General features: G+C 38.5%; 1 protein-coding gene across 1 annotated transcript in view; it reads left to right on the forward strand.

Annotated features, from left to right (window-relative positions):
* Nucleotides 1-16,613, forward strand: part of pex5la (peroxisomal biogenesis factor 5-like a) — a 95,571-nt gene that overhangs the window by 51,606 nt on the left and 27,352 nt on the right. The window contains exons 3-6 of the mRNA XM_068319261.1: nt 1,447-1,551; nt 11,974-12,085; nt 15,231-15,443; nt 16,100-16,223. Coding sequence (XP_068175362.1) covers nt 1,447-1,551; nt 11,974-12,085; nt 15,231-15,443; nt 16,100-16,223 — 554 coding nt within the window. The remainder of the gene's footprint in view (nt 1-1,446; nt 1,552-11,973; nt 12,086-15,230; nt 15,444-16,099; nt 16,224-16,613) is intronic.

The following is a 16,613-nucleotide window of genomic DNA, read 5'->3' on the forward strand; positions in this document are numbered from 1 at the left end:
CAATGCAAACTGATTGCATGCCTGATGAACAATATGCATGACATTGTTGTCTATACAGCACCTCCACATGTGCCTGTGATAGAGCATTTAGTACTTTTCATATTTCATCATCTCATAAGCAGAGGGACGGCTAAAGCTTTTCTGAATCATATTAGGATAAATGAATGCCCCCTAACTACTGACATTGTCATGGCGGTAGGTGCCTTTCATTTACACTGAATGAGGGTAAGCTAGAGAGTAATGGTTTATGGGATTTTATTGGGAACATTATGCTATGGAGAAATTTCCCCCAAGGCCATGCACATGCATTGTATTGCATTATCAGAGAAGAAAAACAAGCTGAAAAAAAGCCCAATTCAGTTTTGTGGTGAAAGGAGTTGTTGAAAGCTCAGTAAGATGTACGTGAAAGGATTGTGGTTTGTAACAATACAGTCTCAGTCATAACATAGGTTTTCAAGAGAGAGAGAGAGAGAGAGAGAAGAGAGAGAGAGAGAGAAAGAGAGAGAGAGAGATATTTTCAACTCACTAATAACCTTTATATTTGTTGATAACTGAATAAAAATGTGAGTCTAATAAAATCCCACTGTTTGACAAAGGTGCAACTTGTCTGGCCTCGAGCCCAGAACTGCTATGTGGGCTGAAAACCAACTCTATTGTTAAAAAAATAAATGAATGTAACATGAGGTATGGTTGTTGATAAGATGAGTGGTAAAAAGCAGTAACTTTGGGTGCTCTGCAGTGTTTGGTTGACATTTTCATCGGAAAACTGTATTTTTTCATTTTTATTTACTTTCTACAAGACTTGACTTTCTAGAACACATTACTTTATTTCCCAGCTGGTTACAGCCGCCTGCAAATCAGTGGACAGAGAAAGACAAGTATTAAAAATGCTACACAGAAAACACAGACCAGACCAGGCGCTCTCCCTGAAAGGAAAAATCCTGAAATACGAAATAATCTCAGAAGATTTTCTTCAGACTTTCCCTCTTCTCTTGTTTGTCTTGAGGTGTTATTTGGTCATTCTTATGTCATTATTCCAACATGTAATTTATCTTAACAATCACCACAATCCTAACCACACACATGCTAATTATAACTGCCAGCTGGGTAGCAGACATGAATATCCATACACTTTGCATATTTGTAGTAAAATATATGGTCTATATAATGACGTCCTCTCATCATATGTACTGGATAAACTGTTTTGCACAACCATACTCATCACTGTCTACAATCAACCCTCAACATTGTGCAGTGGCCCTCGTTTCATTGCCATAATCTTGTGGAAATGTCTGTAGTCAATATTGTGTTACTGTAGACAGCTGCACAGAGTACCGCCATCACCATAACATAAAGTCTCTTCTATAAGATGCCCTAGATGGGGGCAAAAAGAAATGAATTGTCCAACTGTCCTGACATAAGTCATTGTTGATTTCACTGTTGTAGGGAAAAGACTCTAGGGCTGCAGATAAGACTGTTGCCATGGTCCTGAAGGAGATACCAAGTAAGGCGTCATCAGAAGGGAAGCCCCTCCTCACAGTGACTACCAAGGTGGGCAGAACCATTTCAGCCTCCCCCACACTCCCATACCTGTTCCCCCGTCCCCTTGCCTCCAAGTTGAGCGTTCTCCTATGTTGGTCTATAGCAGCAAAACTGACTCTCCACTAGTTGACCCTCACTGTCTAGTAACTGACTCCTTAAACCTTGACTGTATCTATCAGGAGCAACAGTCATTCATTTGCAGCTACTCCGTGGGGTATAAAACACTCCTACCATTTCAATATATTTCTGCAAAAATTTACAAATTTTTTTCAGAGAAACTTCAACTGGCTCCAATAACACATTGGGTTTTTTTAAATTGTCTGCGACATCATTTTTGCATATTTACAATGAGGTCCTATCAAAACTCCCCAAAAGAACTACTGAGCAGATTAACTCATGTGAAGTGGCTCCTGCTAATGACCACCATTAGCATGTGAGGGCTTAGTGACGTCTGTGAAATTCGCAATTCAACGACCCCCATTGACACTTCCTGGCACTCCGCTTACCTCACTGTGAGGCAACGGGTCTTGGCAACGGTCGTTGGAATATGAATAGTACAGACCTCACCTCACATGGTTTAGAAGCTGAGACAAGACCAACACCACTAGAACTGAAGAAGTCTATTCGATGAGAGGTGAAATGTCTTCAAGAAACTTCTATGTGTTGTCTGTGTGGGATAAACCAGAGGTTCATGTGCAATTCGTCTCCTTTTACTGATCAGGTCAGTAAAAACATCCTCATGAACCTTTACGCCTCATGAACAGCCAGTCCTCAACACAAACAGGACAAGAATGCATTCCCCAAATTAGGATAAAATGTGCACTTCTTTCCTCATTAAGTGTAATAGTCTAATAGACAACACTCCAGACGGCAGTGAGATCCTTGCTCTGTGACTGATTACCTTATGTGCAGTGTGTGTGTGTTTGTGTGTGTGTCTGTGTGTAGGTGTGTCTGTGTGTATGTGCATGCGTGCGTGATATGGTAGCACTGTTACTGTGTGTGTCCTCTGACACGTGTGTGTTTTAATGATTGGCAGCATGTTCTAAACTCGTCTGACTTCCTAATAGAGTGTCGGGTTTGAAAAGCTGTCACACAGAAAAGATAATGCTGCCTCTCAAGAGGAAAGGATTTAATTATGCCTCAGCTTGTTTTCTTACACTGACTAGATTTATTTACTATCTTTTTACACGTATTTTTTACATCACGTGCCACCTTACATCCAAACTGTACTGGGCTCAAATCCATCAGGAGACCTGTGGCCTTTGGAGGTTGCAGGTTCTCTCCATGTTCAAGTGGGTGGCCTTTAGGAACTCATGCGTCACAAAAACATGTAATATAAGTGGTGGAAAGTTGTGACTCTAAATTTTAGATTTAAAAGTGGTTGTGAATGACTGTCTTTTGCTGTCAGCCTTGTCAAAGGTGTATCCTAGCACTTTCACATTGTCTGTTGGATTAGGTTCTATTCCCTTGTAACCCTTCACAAGTCATAAAAAATACATTATGGATGAAGCTTTTATATCTGTGCACATTTTGAATGAATATTGTGGTTTCCCTTAGGATGCTGCTTCCTACAAAAATCTATATTATGAAGACAAAAGGCTGTCATATCTTACCTTTTTGCAACCTTTTGTATGACCTTTTACCAAAAACAAATGTCAATGTATTGATCCCTCAAAGGGCGGCAGTGGCTCAGGTGGTAGAGCAGGTTGTCCAATGATCGTAGGAGTGGCAGTTTGAATCCCCCTCCCACCAGGGACACACTGGTGTGTGAATGTGTGTGAATGTTCCGCTGGTAGTCAGAGGCCAATGGCAAGTTTCCATCAATCTGGTGGAGGGCAGCAGTGATGACACATGTACGTAGTTTTCCATCAGCTATGAATGAGTGAATAAATAATGGATCCACTGTGAAGCACTTTGAGTGTCTAGAAAAGTGCTATATAAATCAAATCCATTATTATTGTGAACAAAATCAGTGACAGATTGAAAATACACCCATGTAGAGTACATATCTGTGTTATTACATTGTGACTCTTGCAGCACATCAGCAATTGAAACATTATGTCGTCTTTTTTATGTCAGCAATGCATTTTTCCAGGAAAAATGGTCGTGTTCACGGGAATTGCTCCAAGTGTTTTATGTTGTCATTATGTAACAATAATTTATTCACCATCAACACAACTGAAGGTGAACCACTCAACACAATAAGATATTCTCTGCATGTATTAGCCAGGCACCATCATGCACATATACAGTAAGTAATACAGCCAACAAACACAGCATTATTTGGTTTGAAATTGAAATGTATCGAAATATCTTTTTTATACTATTAAATCTGCCATAAATAAAATACACCAAACTTAATATTTTGGAACTCTTGCTAAGCTACATGCCCTCATATTACAATTTTGATAAATTGTCTACAAAACTGCTACAACTAGCAGTAACCGTCTAATCACATTCAACCAGCAAGCAGGAAATTTCCAGCAAGGAAATGTGTGTGCTGACATCGGATAGTAAGTGATGTTATACTTCTACACATCTGTATCAAGCCAAATGTGATCAGTTGCCTTTGTCATAGAAAACTGAAAATTAAATAAGACAAAAATACTGGATGAGGCTGTTTATAAAAGTTACCATAGCCCCAGCTTCCACATCCTGAATTCACAAACCTCACTAAAATCAAACTAAACTTCACATGAGGTCAGGGATTGAATACAATCTTTAGAATATTCTATAATTCTGTTAACAATTCTATGGAAAGACCCACTTAAACACAAAAAATTGTTTTACCATTATTGCTGTGCAGCATGAGTCTGATATGCCTTATTTCTCTGGGCTACGTCAGTTACTGTTCTTGTTGCAGGTCTTTATTCTGGTGTTATAAATACTTACATCGTCAAATGTCTATTAATCCATCCCTAAAATATCCAAGGCAAATTAACTATTCCTTCCAGTTTGAGAGGATTTGATGAAAAATACATTTAAAATATTATTTAGAGCCTTTTTTGATTAAAACATATCCATTACATGCTTCAAAACACTTTCATTTTCTTTGGGAGTTAATAAAGTGGGAGCAGAATGACACACACAAAGTGGGGAATTGGGGATTGCTGAATATTAGATAATAGTACATAATAATTGTCTCATATAGAAGAACATTTTGTGTTAGCTAACCTCTTTAATTATTTAATTCTCAATTATAAACATAAGGAGAGATCATTCAAAAGTACTATGGAAACTTATAAAATATCCATCTGGCAACAAAAATGGTTTATGTCCAACAAAATAAAAACATGAAAACAACTGTAATAAGTGAACAGCCTGCAGCATTTTACAGATATGAAAAATATATCAGAATCAAGGAAAAAAAGTGTAGCATTAAAAATTGTGACATCATTCCTAGTGTCAGCATATTCTAGATGTGGAGCAAATATTCTGAAAAATGTTGGCTGTAATTATATTTAAGGCAGTCCCTTAAAACCTAGCCTAAGGGTTTTATCCTTATTTACTTTTTACTATTGTATGTTATGAGCTCATTTTTTATCCATCGTTCCCTTCATGGAGTCTTTTCAGTTGTCTCTTCCTCCTGTCCTCACCTCAACCTCCCCTTCTTCAAAGTTCTGACAAGATTAAGTGGTAGACAGCTCCCATAACAGCAACATGTGAGACTCCTGGATTCAAGCCCAAGTGGCATGATTAGCAGAAGTTTTCTATGGCATGATTTTATAGATGACTCCTTAAAGTAGATGTAAACAAAGAGATGAGGTGTTTTGCATTCGAGAAGAGAAAAAAGGTATAATACAGTGGGGAGCAGAGGAGGGGAAGAATGGTATTAAGGGAATATGGAAACTCCTTATAGTGAGAATAATAGGCAAGCATCACAGAGAGCTCCTCTCTTGGGTTAGAAGTAAACCTATAACTGGGATGTGAATGTATCCTGCGCCGAAAGTACCTGATGCATTTCCACAGAGATAATGTGGCTGACCTCCTGTCGCTATTTTTTGGATTACTCAAAGTGGAAAATACAAGGGAGTATTTGCCTCAGACCCATTCATTAAAATTGGCCCCAATAACAATCATGCAGTGATTTTAAAGAAATGTACGATAATCATAGTCTACAGAGCAGTGCCATCTTTTGCATGGCACACAGAGTTGAACAACCACATCCTGTTTCTATAGTCACCACTTATCTGTCATTTCAAAGCCAGTGGAATACATAAACAGTTTCTGTCTCAGTAGATGAGACCGACAGCAAATATAATTCATTCTGAAAGACGATAATATCCCTGTGACACTGTAACCACAGAGGGTGCTTACAATAAATTTCTAGCATCATTTTTCTAATAGGCTTATAATAACAATGGAAACGTGTCATTGTGAAATGCATGTCCCAACATATCATGAAAAAGATACAACCATGCTAGTATTTGTAGTATTATATTGAAATCATTCAGAAAATGATGATGAGTTGGAAGATACATGAGAAGTGAATGTCTAAACGGAATGTTGTAGAACTCCATTTACACATGTGGTTATAGTTCACTGAAACCCTGAATGTTAACTTGGTTGTCCTGAGCAAAAGCAAGAATATTCCCCACAATAATAATAATAAAAATAAAAATTATATATATATATATATTCATTCATTCATATATATATATATACAATATAAATATAATTTTTGTGTGTATGATTTTATTATTATTAATAATAATAATAATAATAATAATAATAATATCATTTAGTACATCAGATTATTTTCTAAAACTCTTTGAATCTTTTTAATTATATTATTCTCATTTCAAATATAACTAAATATAGAATACATAATAACACAGCATATTATATTTTAATGATATAGCATACATATACTTTATACTGCATGAATGTTCCCAATAATAGTATGAAAAATAATGACTTTTAGGGAAAGCTCGCTTGACACATTTGCTAAATAAACCGAGTGGATGAATCCAGAAACATTTATCAGCAGGCCTACTACACAGACAACAGAGGAATATATCTAGAGATGTGTGTTTTATGCAGACAGTAAGGCTTGGATGCCACAGATACTTTTCAGGCATCAAAAAAATGTTATTCTCTCAGATGTTTCTCCACTTCTCATTTGCAGCTTTACTGTGAACGTATGCATTTATGAATATCATTTACATTTTCAAAGATTTTTTCCCCTCCAGTTCTCTCATTGACACAGCACAGCTGGTGTTTGTATGGATTGATGAGCAACATTTGAACATTTGATTTGTTGATTGATTTGTCAAAAATCAGAAATTTCTTTGAAAAAAATTGTGTGTCTCACACACACACACACACACACACACACACACACACACACACACACACACACACACACACACACACACACACAAACACATATAAATTTACTAAAGTACTGTACTTAAGTACAGATTATGAGGATTTTTACTTTACTCAAATACTAGAATTCTTTCATACTTTTTCAAGGCAAAGATTTTTACTCTTACTCGAGCTAATTTCTGAGAAGGCTCTTGAATACTCGTTACTTTTAGGTTTGCCTAAAAGTCCATTCCATTAGTCCATTCTATTAGTCTGTGGAAACACACGGAGAAACTGGCATAAAGGTGAATGAAAGACCCTCGAAGCTGAACTTCCAGCCTTTTCTGAAATTTCAAGAGCAGAGTCACTGCTAGACAAAGGTGCCAACGGGTGTGCTGCAAATTGATTTACAAATGCAGTTGATAGCTCTGGGCAGGCGGCGGAGGGGCGCATTCAGGCTTGTGTACTCTGTCTGCAGCGACGTGCGGTGAGATTCACGGCGGTGAGATTCACAGTGGTGAGACACCAACGTTAAAGTCAGTTCTAGGAGTAAAACAGCGTCATATTGGCCAGTAAATTAGCAGCCTGACATTAAAAACTAGTTAAAAAATTGTTTAGGACACACAGCAGCAAATAGCTGCACCTCACCTCCGACTGGACTACCCATCGATCGACACAATTTTTAATTAACAAACGAGGACAAACGTCGGAGCTTAAATATCTGCTTCGAACTTCAGATCAGGAAATAATCCGCTCTGTTCGCACTGACTGCACTCGTAATGAATTTAACCAGTTTTTAATGTCAGGTTTTTTAATATGCGTGTTGACTTCTTCCTAAGATGGCAAAGTGATTAAGTTTCCTTGATGAGCCTCAGAATGAATTATTGACATAACAATAGGGGCCAATCAAAGGTAGTCAGGAAGTCATGAATGCAATCATTACTGCCTGAGCAGGGCGGCTCTATCTAGTGGACGGATGCTCAACTACAGCCGCTGCAGTTTATCAAATACATTTTATTTATTTTTATTGTGTGCGCCTTATAATCCGGTGCGCCTTATGTATTAAATAAATTATAAAACAAACAAATTATTGAGGGTGTGCCTTATAGTACAGTGTGCCTTATAGTGCGGAAAATACTGTAATTTTCCCACTGACTACAAACCCAGACAGGGTAAAAGGGAAAAGTGTTTTGATGTGGTAAATAATAATAGCAGAGTGGATGGATGCTGCTATATTTGTTTGATGAATCCCAACCTGTTCTCTCTCTCTGTTCAGATTGAGTCTATCAATTGTAATATTTCCAGAAAATGTAAATTTATTCAGTAGATTTTAATTAAAGATGAAAGAAAATCATCAAAGTTAAGGCAGCATCAGGTTTTTGAGATTAATCATTTCTTCTTTAAAGTCCAATGGGTGAGTAGCTGTTACTCATGTTTTTTGTAGCCCTGAATAAAGGTGGACTTAACCTCTGTCACAACACCAGCGTAAGGTAGTCAATGATAGCTCAGCTTCACTCATACTCATTTACCCTTTCCTTAACAAGTATAAATCACTGAATAAATGTGACCTTAAAAACAGCCTCTGTGTATTCCCATCCTATGATTTGTCGCTGTTGTCCAAAATTAGGGGGAAATGCATGGGTTGGCAGCAGCAGAGGTTATAATCAGGTTACTTCACACTGTGAGACTTCCCTTGAACCAAAGCTTTATTTTGACTCCAGAACTGCAAAAACTCTAATTACCTGTACTGGGTCAGCATTTTTACAGTGTAGCAAAAACTCATACTCCACAAATAATGACCCCTTCTTCTGGATATAACTTATACACTTCTTCTTTTTTCAAAGATTTCTGTCCTCTACAAAAGTTTATGTTTCCCTCTTTTATGTAGGAGATATGAAATCTTATACCAAAGTAGTCATCATCTTCTCCTCATTTCAACTATCTTTCTATTAGATATCACTGGCAACAAAGCAGTGTTTAAATTTGTGAAGCTTCATTCATAATAACACAATCGTGTCATCATGTCTGTCTGGCTCAACCCTCATTCCATTTAGCAGGATGTCAGAGTGCTCAGTTCACATTAACATGTGGGATACAGTGTTCTCAATTATTTTGTTTATTAATGATAAACGGACATGAAATTAAGAGCTGCCTGGCAGCTCAAAACTCAGTATCCTTCTACCAATATATTCACTATCTCTCCTCTGGACATGTCCAAACCATCTCAGTCTGGCCTCTCTGACTTTATCTCCAAAACCTCTAACATGTGCTGTCCCTCTGATGTACACATTCCTGATCTTATCCATTCTGGTCACTCCCAAAGAGAACCTCAGCATCTTCATCTCTGCTACCTCCAGCTCTGTCTCCTGTCTTTTCCTCAGGAGATGAGGAAAGTCATGCAACACTTTTCTTTTTTCAGCTTCCACCATTTCGTCTTCTGTCTTTGTCCTCTTCATCTTCCTCACACCAGAGTCATCCTACACACCACCATCCTATGCTGTTTGGCTACACTCTTGCCTACCACTACTTTGCAATCAATGATCTCCTTCAGATAACACCATCTACACAAGATGTAGTCTACCTGTGTGCTCCTACTTCCACTCTTATAGGTCACCCTATGTTCCTGCCTCTTCTGGAAGAAAGTATTCACTATTGCCTTTTCAATCCTTTTTTCAAATTCAACCACCATCAACCACTAAATTCTTCTGCATCCTTCTCCTGGATACCAAACCTGCCCATCACCTCCTCATCACCTCTGTTTCCTGCACCAACATGTCCATTGAAGTCTGCACCAATGACAACTCTCTCACTTCTAGGTATGCTCTGCATCACTTCATCAAAGTCCAACCAGAATTTCTCCTTCTCCTCCAGCTCACATCCTACCTGTGGAGCATACCCACTAACAAAACTGAACATCACACCTTCAATTTCTAGCTTCAGGCTCATCACTCTATCCGACACTCTTTTTATCTCCAGGACATTCCTAACAAACTCCTCCTTCAAGATAACTCCTACTCCATTTCTCTTCCTATCTACACCATGATAGAACAACTTGAACCCTGCTCCTAAACTTCTAGCCTTGCTACCTTTCCACCTGGTCTACCTTCCTCCTCTGCATCATGTCAACCAACCCTCTACTGATTCCTGTCATAGTTCCAACATTCAACGTCCCTACTCTCAGTCCTATGCTCTTGGCGTTCCTCTTTTCTCTCTTCCTACGAACACACTTTCCTCCTCTCCTTCTTCGACCAACAGTAGTCCAATTTCCACCGGCACCCTGTAGGTCAACAGCACCTGGCGGCCACTGTTAACCAGGGCCTCGACCGATCCGGTATGGAAGTCATAGGTTTGATTCGCATTTCTATGACTTATCAATTCTGTAATCAGATACTTGGCAAAAGTTTTATGTCAGATGCCCTTCCTGATACAACCCTCTGTTTTTATCCGAGGTTGGGACCGGCACAATAAGACACTGGCTTGTACCCTCTTGCGGTTACATTTAAATGCAACCCCAAACAGTCTTCCAGTAAAGCTTATTCAGCTGACTGACAGAAGTGCTCCAGAGGTCCGACATGGAGGGTGCTTAAGTTTCACGAAAGCAAACATCATCTCTCTGCGTGACACCCCCCAGCAACACCCTGTCACACACATTTCAGTGTGTGTGTGTGTGTGTGTGTGTGTGTGTGTGTGTGTGTGTGTGTGTGTGTGTGTGTGTGTGTGTGTGTGTGTGTGTGTGTGTGGTGGCTGATAGTAGGATTGGACTGGCTGATAAGCCGTCATCAGAAACATAACATCCAGTTGTACCCGAAGCCACGGTCATCCTTCCCTGTAAAGGATAAACATCATCATCCTTCAATTACTCACACACTGTATGCAACCCAATAAAAACTTAGTGATACCAAGTATAAATAGAGTATAAACAGACCAATATGCATATAAATATGCATACAGAATGGGATACTTCCTGGCAATCGCAGAGTTCTGTAGGTTAAATGGATGGATGGATGGATGGATGGATGGATGGATGGATGGATGGATGAATGTTTTGTTAGAACGAGAGATAAATAATACTGGTACACAGATTAATGTGCTTATCAATACTGTAATCAGATACTTATCAATACTTATCAATGCTGTAATTTACTTTGTAAAATTATTGCACTGTAAGGAGCTGCCCAAAATGTCATTGTAATATGTATAGTGACAATAAATGCTTTCTATTCTAATCTATGAAAAAAATGTTTTAACTGTTTTAAGTGATTCCAGTGAGGTGATGATTCAACATCATGGTCATCTGAAAAGAGACAGATTTTGGAAATTGTATGTAGTACAGTATAAATGTAAATGTAATCAACTTTATTGATTATTGATTATTAATGGAAAGCATTTCCATAGTTGTGTCCACCTAATGCATATCATTAAAGGTAGATTGACAGCAACAATAACAGTAATAAAAATAATATTAATTTCTGCATCAGTTGTGCAACCTCAGGCAAAAAGAAGTATTTCCACTTCAATATTCTTCTACGTATTTATTTTTAGAATAATGATATCAAGGATATTGCCGGCTGTGTACAGTACATTCTTGAGTGGTAATTAAACGGTTAGCACCCTTCATTATTCAGCTTGCGGGCACAGCCTGAAGTGCAGCAATAGCAAATGTCACATTTTTTTGCCACCAGTACTAGAAACATGCTGCATGGGCCGACAACAGCAGTTGAAGCTTACCCCCGTTCTTGGAAGAAAAAACTGTTTACACCTCCAATCCATGGAACATTGGCTGATACATTACAGCCAACTGCACAAGGAGGGCCAAGGCTTCAGGGTGTCAATAATATACAGGACATGAACTATTCTGCAGCTGCACTGGCAGGCCTACAAATTCATTGCAAGCAGAGCGATTACCATTTTCATAGTTTGGATAGTGAGATAAACAATGATGGCCAAGCAATTATTTTTGGACACATCCTCTGTGTTTCTCTAGGTTTCTCTCAGTAGGTGCACTATATTCTACTCTATTATCTTTCTTAAATGTAATCAGAGTTAAAGGCTCACTTATAAAAGTGGATGTTGGAACATATTTTTTGACTTATTACTCTTTTTTTCTGCTTGTTCTTACAGCTGGTGAGTGAGCAACAAGAGAGCCGCCCGCTTCTAAGTCCTTCCATTGATGATTTCCTTTGTGAGACCAAGTGTGATGGACTTTCCCGCCCAGTGACCTCTAACACAGCTGGTACAGTGCAATAATATTTCTACTGTAATTCAGAAAGAGCAATTTATCTGATGACTCTTGGTAAATACAGATCCAACCTCTGCTGCAACCGCTTTTCAATGGAATTGTGTTTGATGTGAACACGATTATGAATGGCTGCCTGTAAAAAATGCAGTAACCTGATTTACATAATTAAACACATATCCAATTTATTTTCTTAATTCAGAAGGGGCCATCAATCGAAATACAAGAGAATGGAGGATCTTTTTCTGATTTTATTGTTAAAATAGAACAGCCCATAATTTGAGTTGGGATATTAAATGTATTTGTTTATATATATGTAGATACCCAAAGGGAAATTAGAAGCACACTCTAGTTAGTCCATTAGTCACTCATGACCTGTTCTACCGCTGAGCCACTGCCGTCCCTTATTGAATGTATATTTACATTTATTATTTACACTATAAATATTTTTATTCCTTAGGTAATACTGTACTCAGGTTTAGAGAAAACATGTTGTTAAATATTAGTAAAGGCAATAAATGTAGCTTTTCCAGGTAAAATATGACATTTGATTCTTATTCTTACTGTTGTGCAAATTTGCCAATTCTCTTTTAGATAAGACTGGTAAAAATACATCATTGCTATAAACAGCCCACTGAGTAACACATTGCAGTCACAGCAATGGCTGAAATGTTTAACAAATGCCAAGTGCCATCTTGTTTTCTACATGGATGAGACCTTCATCACTGAACTGCACCATCTTTTGACTGATGGTTTGTGGGCCCAGATTGTACAGCTGACATGTGTCATCTCCTAAATGGCCACTAACTGTGCTAATTCAGCTGGGCAAAGTATGGGGGACTGTTGTGGGAATCTTTCCACCTACTGCCTCCACAATACCTCCTGCTGTTCCAACTGACAGTGATGTTTGGCTAAAATAATTGGTCTTGAATTTCAGATTTAAACAAAAAAACTGTTATATTAGTCTCTGCGCAAACGATGGCACCATGTGAAGGTTTTGGATAAATCCTTTCTTCAGGGAGTTCTCACATTCTCTGCATGCCTAATTGAGTTTCATCCAGATGCTCTGATTTTCTACCTCCTTCTAAGCACTTGCATGTGAAAAGCATTTTATGTGTGAGTCTGTCTGTTCTCATGCTGTGATAGAATGGAAAAGACTCCAGCATTGAGTAACACTGAATAGGAATGAGCGAGTAAAGAAAGTCAGTGACGAATGTTAATTACCTGGTAATAATATGCTGATCCACATCAAACCTACAACGTGTCTGTTGCACAAACTGTTACCTTTGTCTGATTTTGAGGTTGATAAACTTTTCTTTAATTTTTGAAAAATCAATCAGAACATATAATTTGGTTATAGCGTGGTTCCCTGGGTTTCAGACTTGTTATTCATATTGCACATCCATTTAAATTTTCTATTTAAGCAAGAGAAGTGTCACAACTCAGAAGATAAACCAGCCCAATCAGCCGGTTGCCCCTACTGAAACCAAGAATTGCTGACAGAACACTTAGCAGCATCGTGACGTTCCCATTCATATCTACTCATTAACAGATGAAGGCTGAAAGTCATTTAGTCAAGAGGAGTCTCTCTCATTACTCCCCCTCCATGCACAGGGCCCATCCTCAACACTTTCAGGAAAATTCTTTGTTTTGCACTTATCATCGCTCAAAAGGCTGGTTCTCTTCACAACTGCTCATGAATGAGTGGTGTTTTGAGAATCTGTTCCAATAAAAGTGAACAATATAAAATACAAATTCTGCCAAATGAACATTAACCTATATTTATTTGTTGTGCTGTTGTTCTCAGCCGTGACTATCATCACCTCCAACGTCATTTTCACAAGTTTGAACCGTCCTCTCCCTTCCCTTTGTGTCCATTATTCCACCCTCATCTTGTAATCTCTTTTGAATATTCATTGTGTACTATATTTTGACATACTCGTTAGTGCGAACATGTTAATACACTCAAACTGAAAACTAAGTAGGGAGCATGTAATCTGAGGATACAGAATTATACTGATTTGCTCATTAGTCAACATCAAAGACAGACTCAGCAGAGGCTGGTTAATGAGACCCTTGCTTTTGTCTTCCTTTGTTTCAATGAGGCTTAAAAAATTTGCAACGTGAGATTTTTTTGTGATAGCGATAGTACTAAAATAACAGTAACAGTACTAAAGTAATAGTAATAGTAATGTAGTCAGTGGTGGTATTAGAAATAGAAACAGCAGCAAAATCTGATTGCAAAGTCACAATAAAAGAATCAAAGAAACTGATCCAGTGACACTCCTCTGTCAGGTAGTATTAGCAGTATTAATAGTATTAGTATGCCCACCCCCCTGTAACGTCTTGTCTTCTATGTCAGTCTTTATTACTGTGTAATAAATGTTGTGAAATGTAAAGCATGAGGTCTCAATTAAATGTTCAATGCTCATATTGGTATGCTCAGTATTAGTCCATTGACCAAAAGCCAAATCATTACATATCTGCTGAATAATAATAATACAATGCACACACATCCAGTAAATATACAACACAAACACTGTGTGAGAACTTGTTTTCTTATTATGTCAAGTAGACTTCAACGTACCAAAATGTTTTGGACATAACTATCTTTTCTTGAGAAGGTTGTCTTTCTCATTTATGCTGAAAATTCTTCAGACAAGCTTTCCTATGAGTGCATCTCCCTTAATTTGTAATTGTACTTGTCAACTAAAGAGCGCAAGGCATGGAAGACAAGCGTACTCTAATTACATGGAGATTCCAGTTAAAAAAATATCTCACTTGGATTTCGTCAAACAGTCGCGTTCTAATTATGAAGTTATGTGTCTGTAAATTTTAGTTTACAGAGGACAAAAGACATAGCACAGAGCAGAGAAACACACACACACACACACACACACACACACACACACACACACACACACACACACACACACACACACACACACACAAAGAGAGCAATGGGACAAAAAATGTGTTGGGAAAATATTTCAAATCAATCAGTCCAATTTTAAATGAAAACTGCCTTGAAACACAGACCAACAAAAGAATAGAGAATTTAAAACTTCAAGTATTTCTTAGTACAGAATGCTGCATTGTGATGGAGCACATACTCAGCGATGAAATGCTTAAACACTTACAGTTCTGTCTCCATCACTGGACCTGCTGGATCTCAGTGAACCTGGCGACAGGAGGAAAGACAGCAACGACAGGAAGAGTCCTCTCTCATCCTTGGGCAACAGCCAGAGGAACAACACTCACAAGAAGAGAACGGAAGAAACGGAGCTGATCCAGGTGGACATCGAACAGACTGGAACAAGCATGAGAACCCCAGAAAGAGCATCACTGGACTCAGGTTTACTATGATGTTTGGTTCTCCTTCTGGGCAGTGTTGCAGACTAACTACCAGTTCCTTGTTCCTTCCTGAAAACCATTTGGCAGGTGGCATATTTGGATAGCTCCCACCAACCCTAACCTTCACATAACTCTACAATTTCCATTCTCATCATCCCACAGGGAGCTGACCTCTAGCAGGTCAAAAGAAAGGCCAAAGAAAGGCCAAAGAGGGATCAAGCCAATTTACTGTAATGAAAAGGATCATCTTAAAAATGTTATGTTGCAATATAGCTATATTTTGTCTGAATATAGCTATATTGTTCAACCTTTCCAAATGTAACAGCTTACAATCTGCATTTGAAAATCAAACAGTGTCTGCTGCTTATTATTTAAGGAGAAAGTAATTTCCTCTGATCTCTGGGATTTACCGCATGGAGTAAATTAACTGAGTATAGAATAAAAATTGTAGCAGCGTTTTACAACCTGAAATAAATACATAACATTTTTGACTGTCTTGAATGGTGAATCTTGTTGTGATTTATTAATATAGTGATTTATTAATTTGCTCAAAAGTAAGGATTTTTTCCATGTGTAACAGATTCATTTCCATCAACTCAGTCAGCTTTGTGTTTTTGTCACAATTTTCTTGATGATTATTTTCATTGTTGTCAACAGTTCCCATTGGTTCACCTCTAGATAAATGGGAAGAGCTGAATCCCAATCCCGAGAGGAACGGCAACAGAAAATGGAAATTGGAGAGACAACGTTCTTCTAAAAATGCATCCAATGAGTTTCTGTGGTAAGTGTGGTTTCTTTAAAACTATTAACAATATATTGATAATGTTGTCAGTGAGGGTGGCGCAGTGGGTAGCGCTCTCGCCTCATAGCAAGGTTTGAGTCCTGCTCTGTGTGCAGTTTGCATGTTCTCTCTGTGTCTGCATGGGTTCTATCCGGGTTCTCGGGCTTCCTCCCACCTCCAAAAACATGCGCTTCCGGTTAATTGGCCGGTCTAAATTGACCGTAGGAGTGAGTGTGGTTGTGCGTGTTTGTCTGCCTCTCTGTGTGGCCCGGCTGCACACTGGCGTCACGCCCGGAGTTTCCCCCACCTCACGCCCGCAGCCAGCTGGGATAGGCTCCAGCTCCCCGCAAACGGCGACAGCGGATGAAGTGGTTTGGAAAATGAATGAAT

This window comes from Antennarius striatus, chromosome 7 (assembly GCF_040054535.1).
Source record: "Antennarius striatus isolate MH-2024 chromosome 7, ASM4005453v1, whole genome shotgun sequence".
Taxonomy (NCBI): Eukaryota; Metazoa; Chordata; class Actinopteri; order Lophiiformes; family Antennariidae; genus Antennarius; species Antennarius striatus.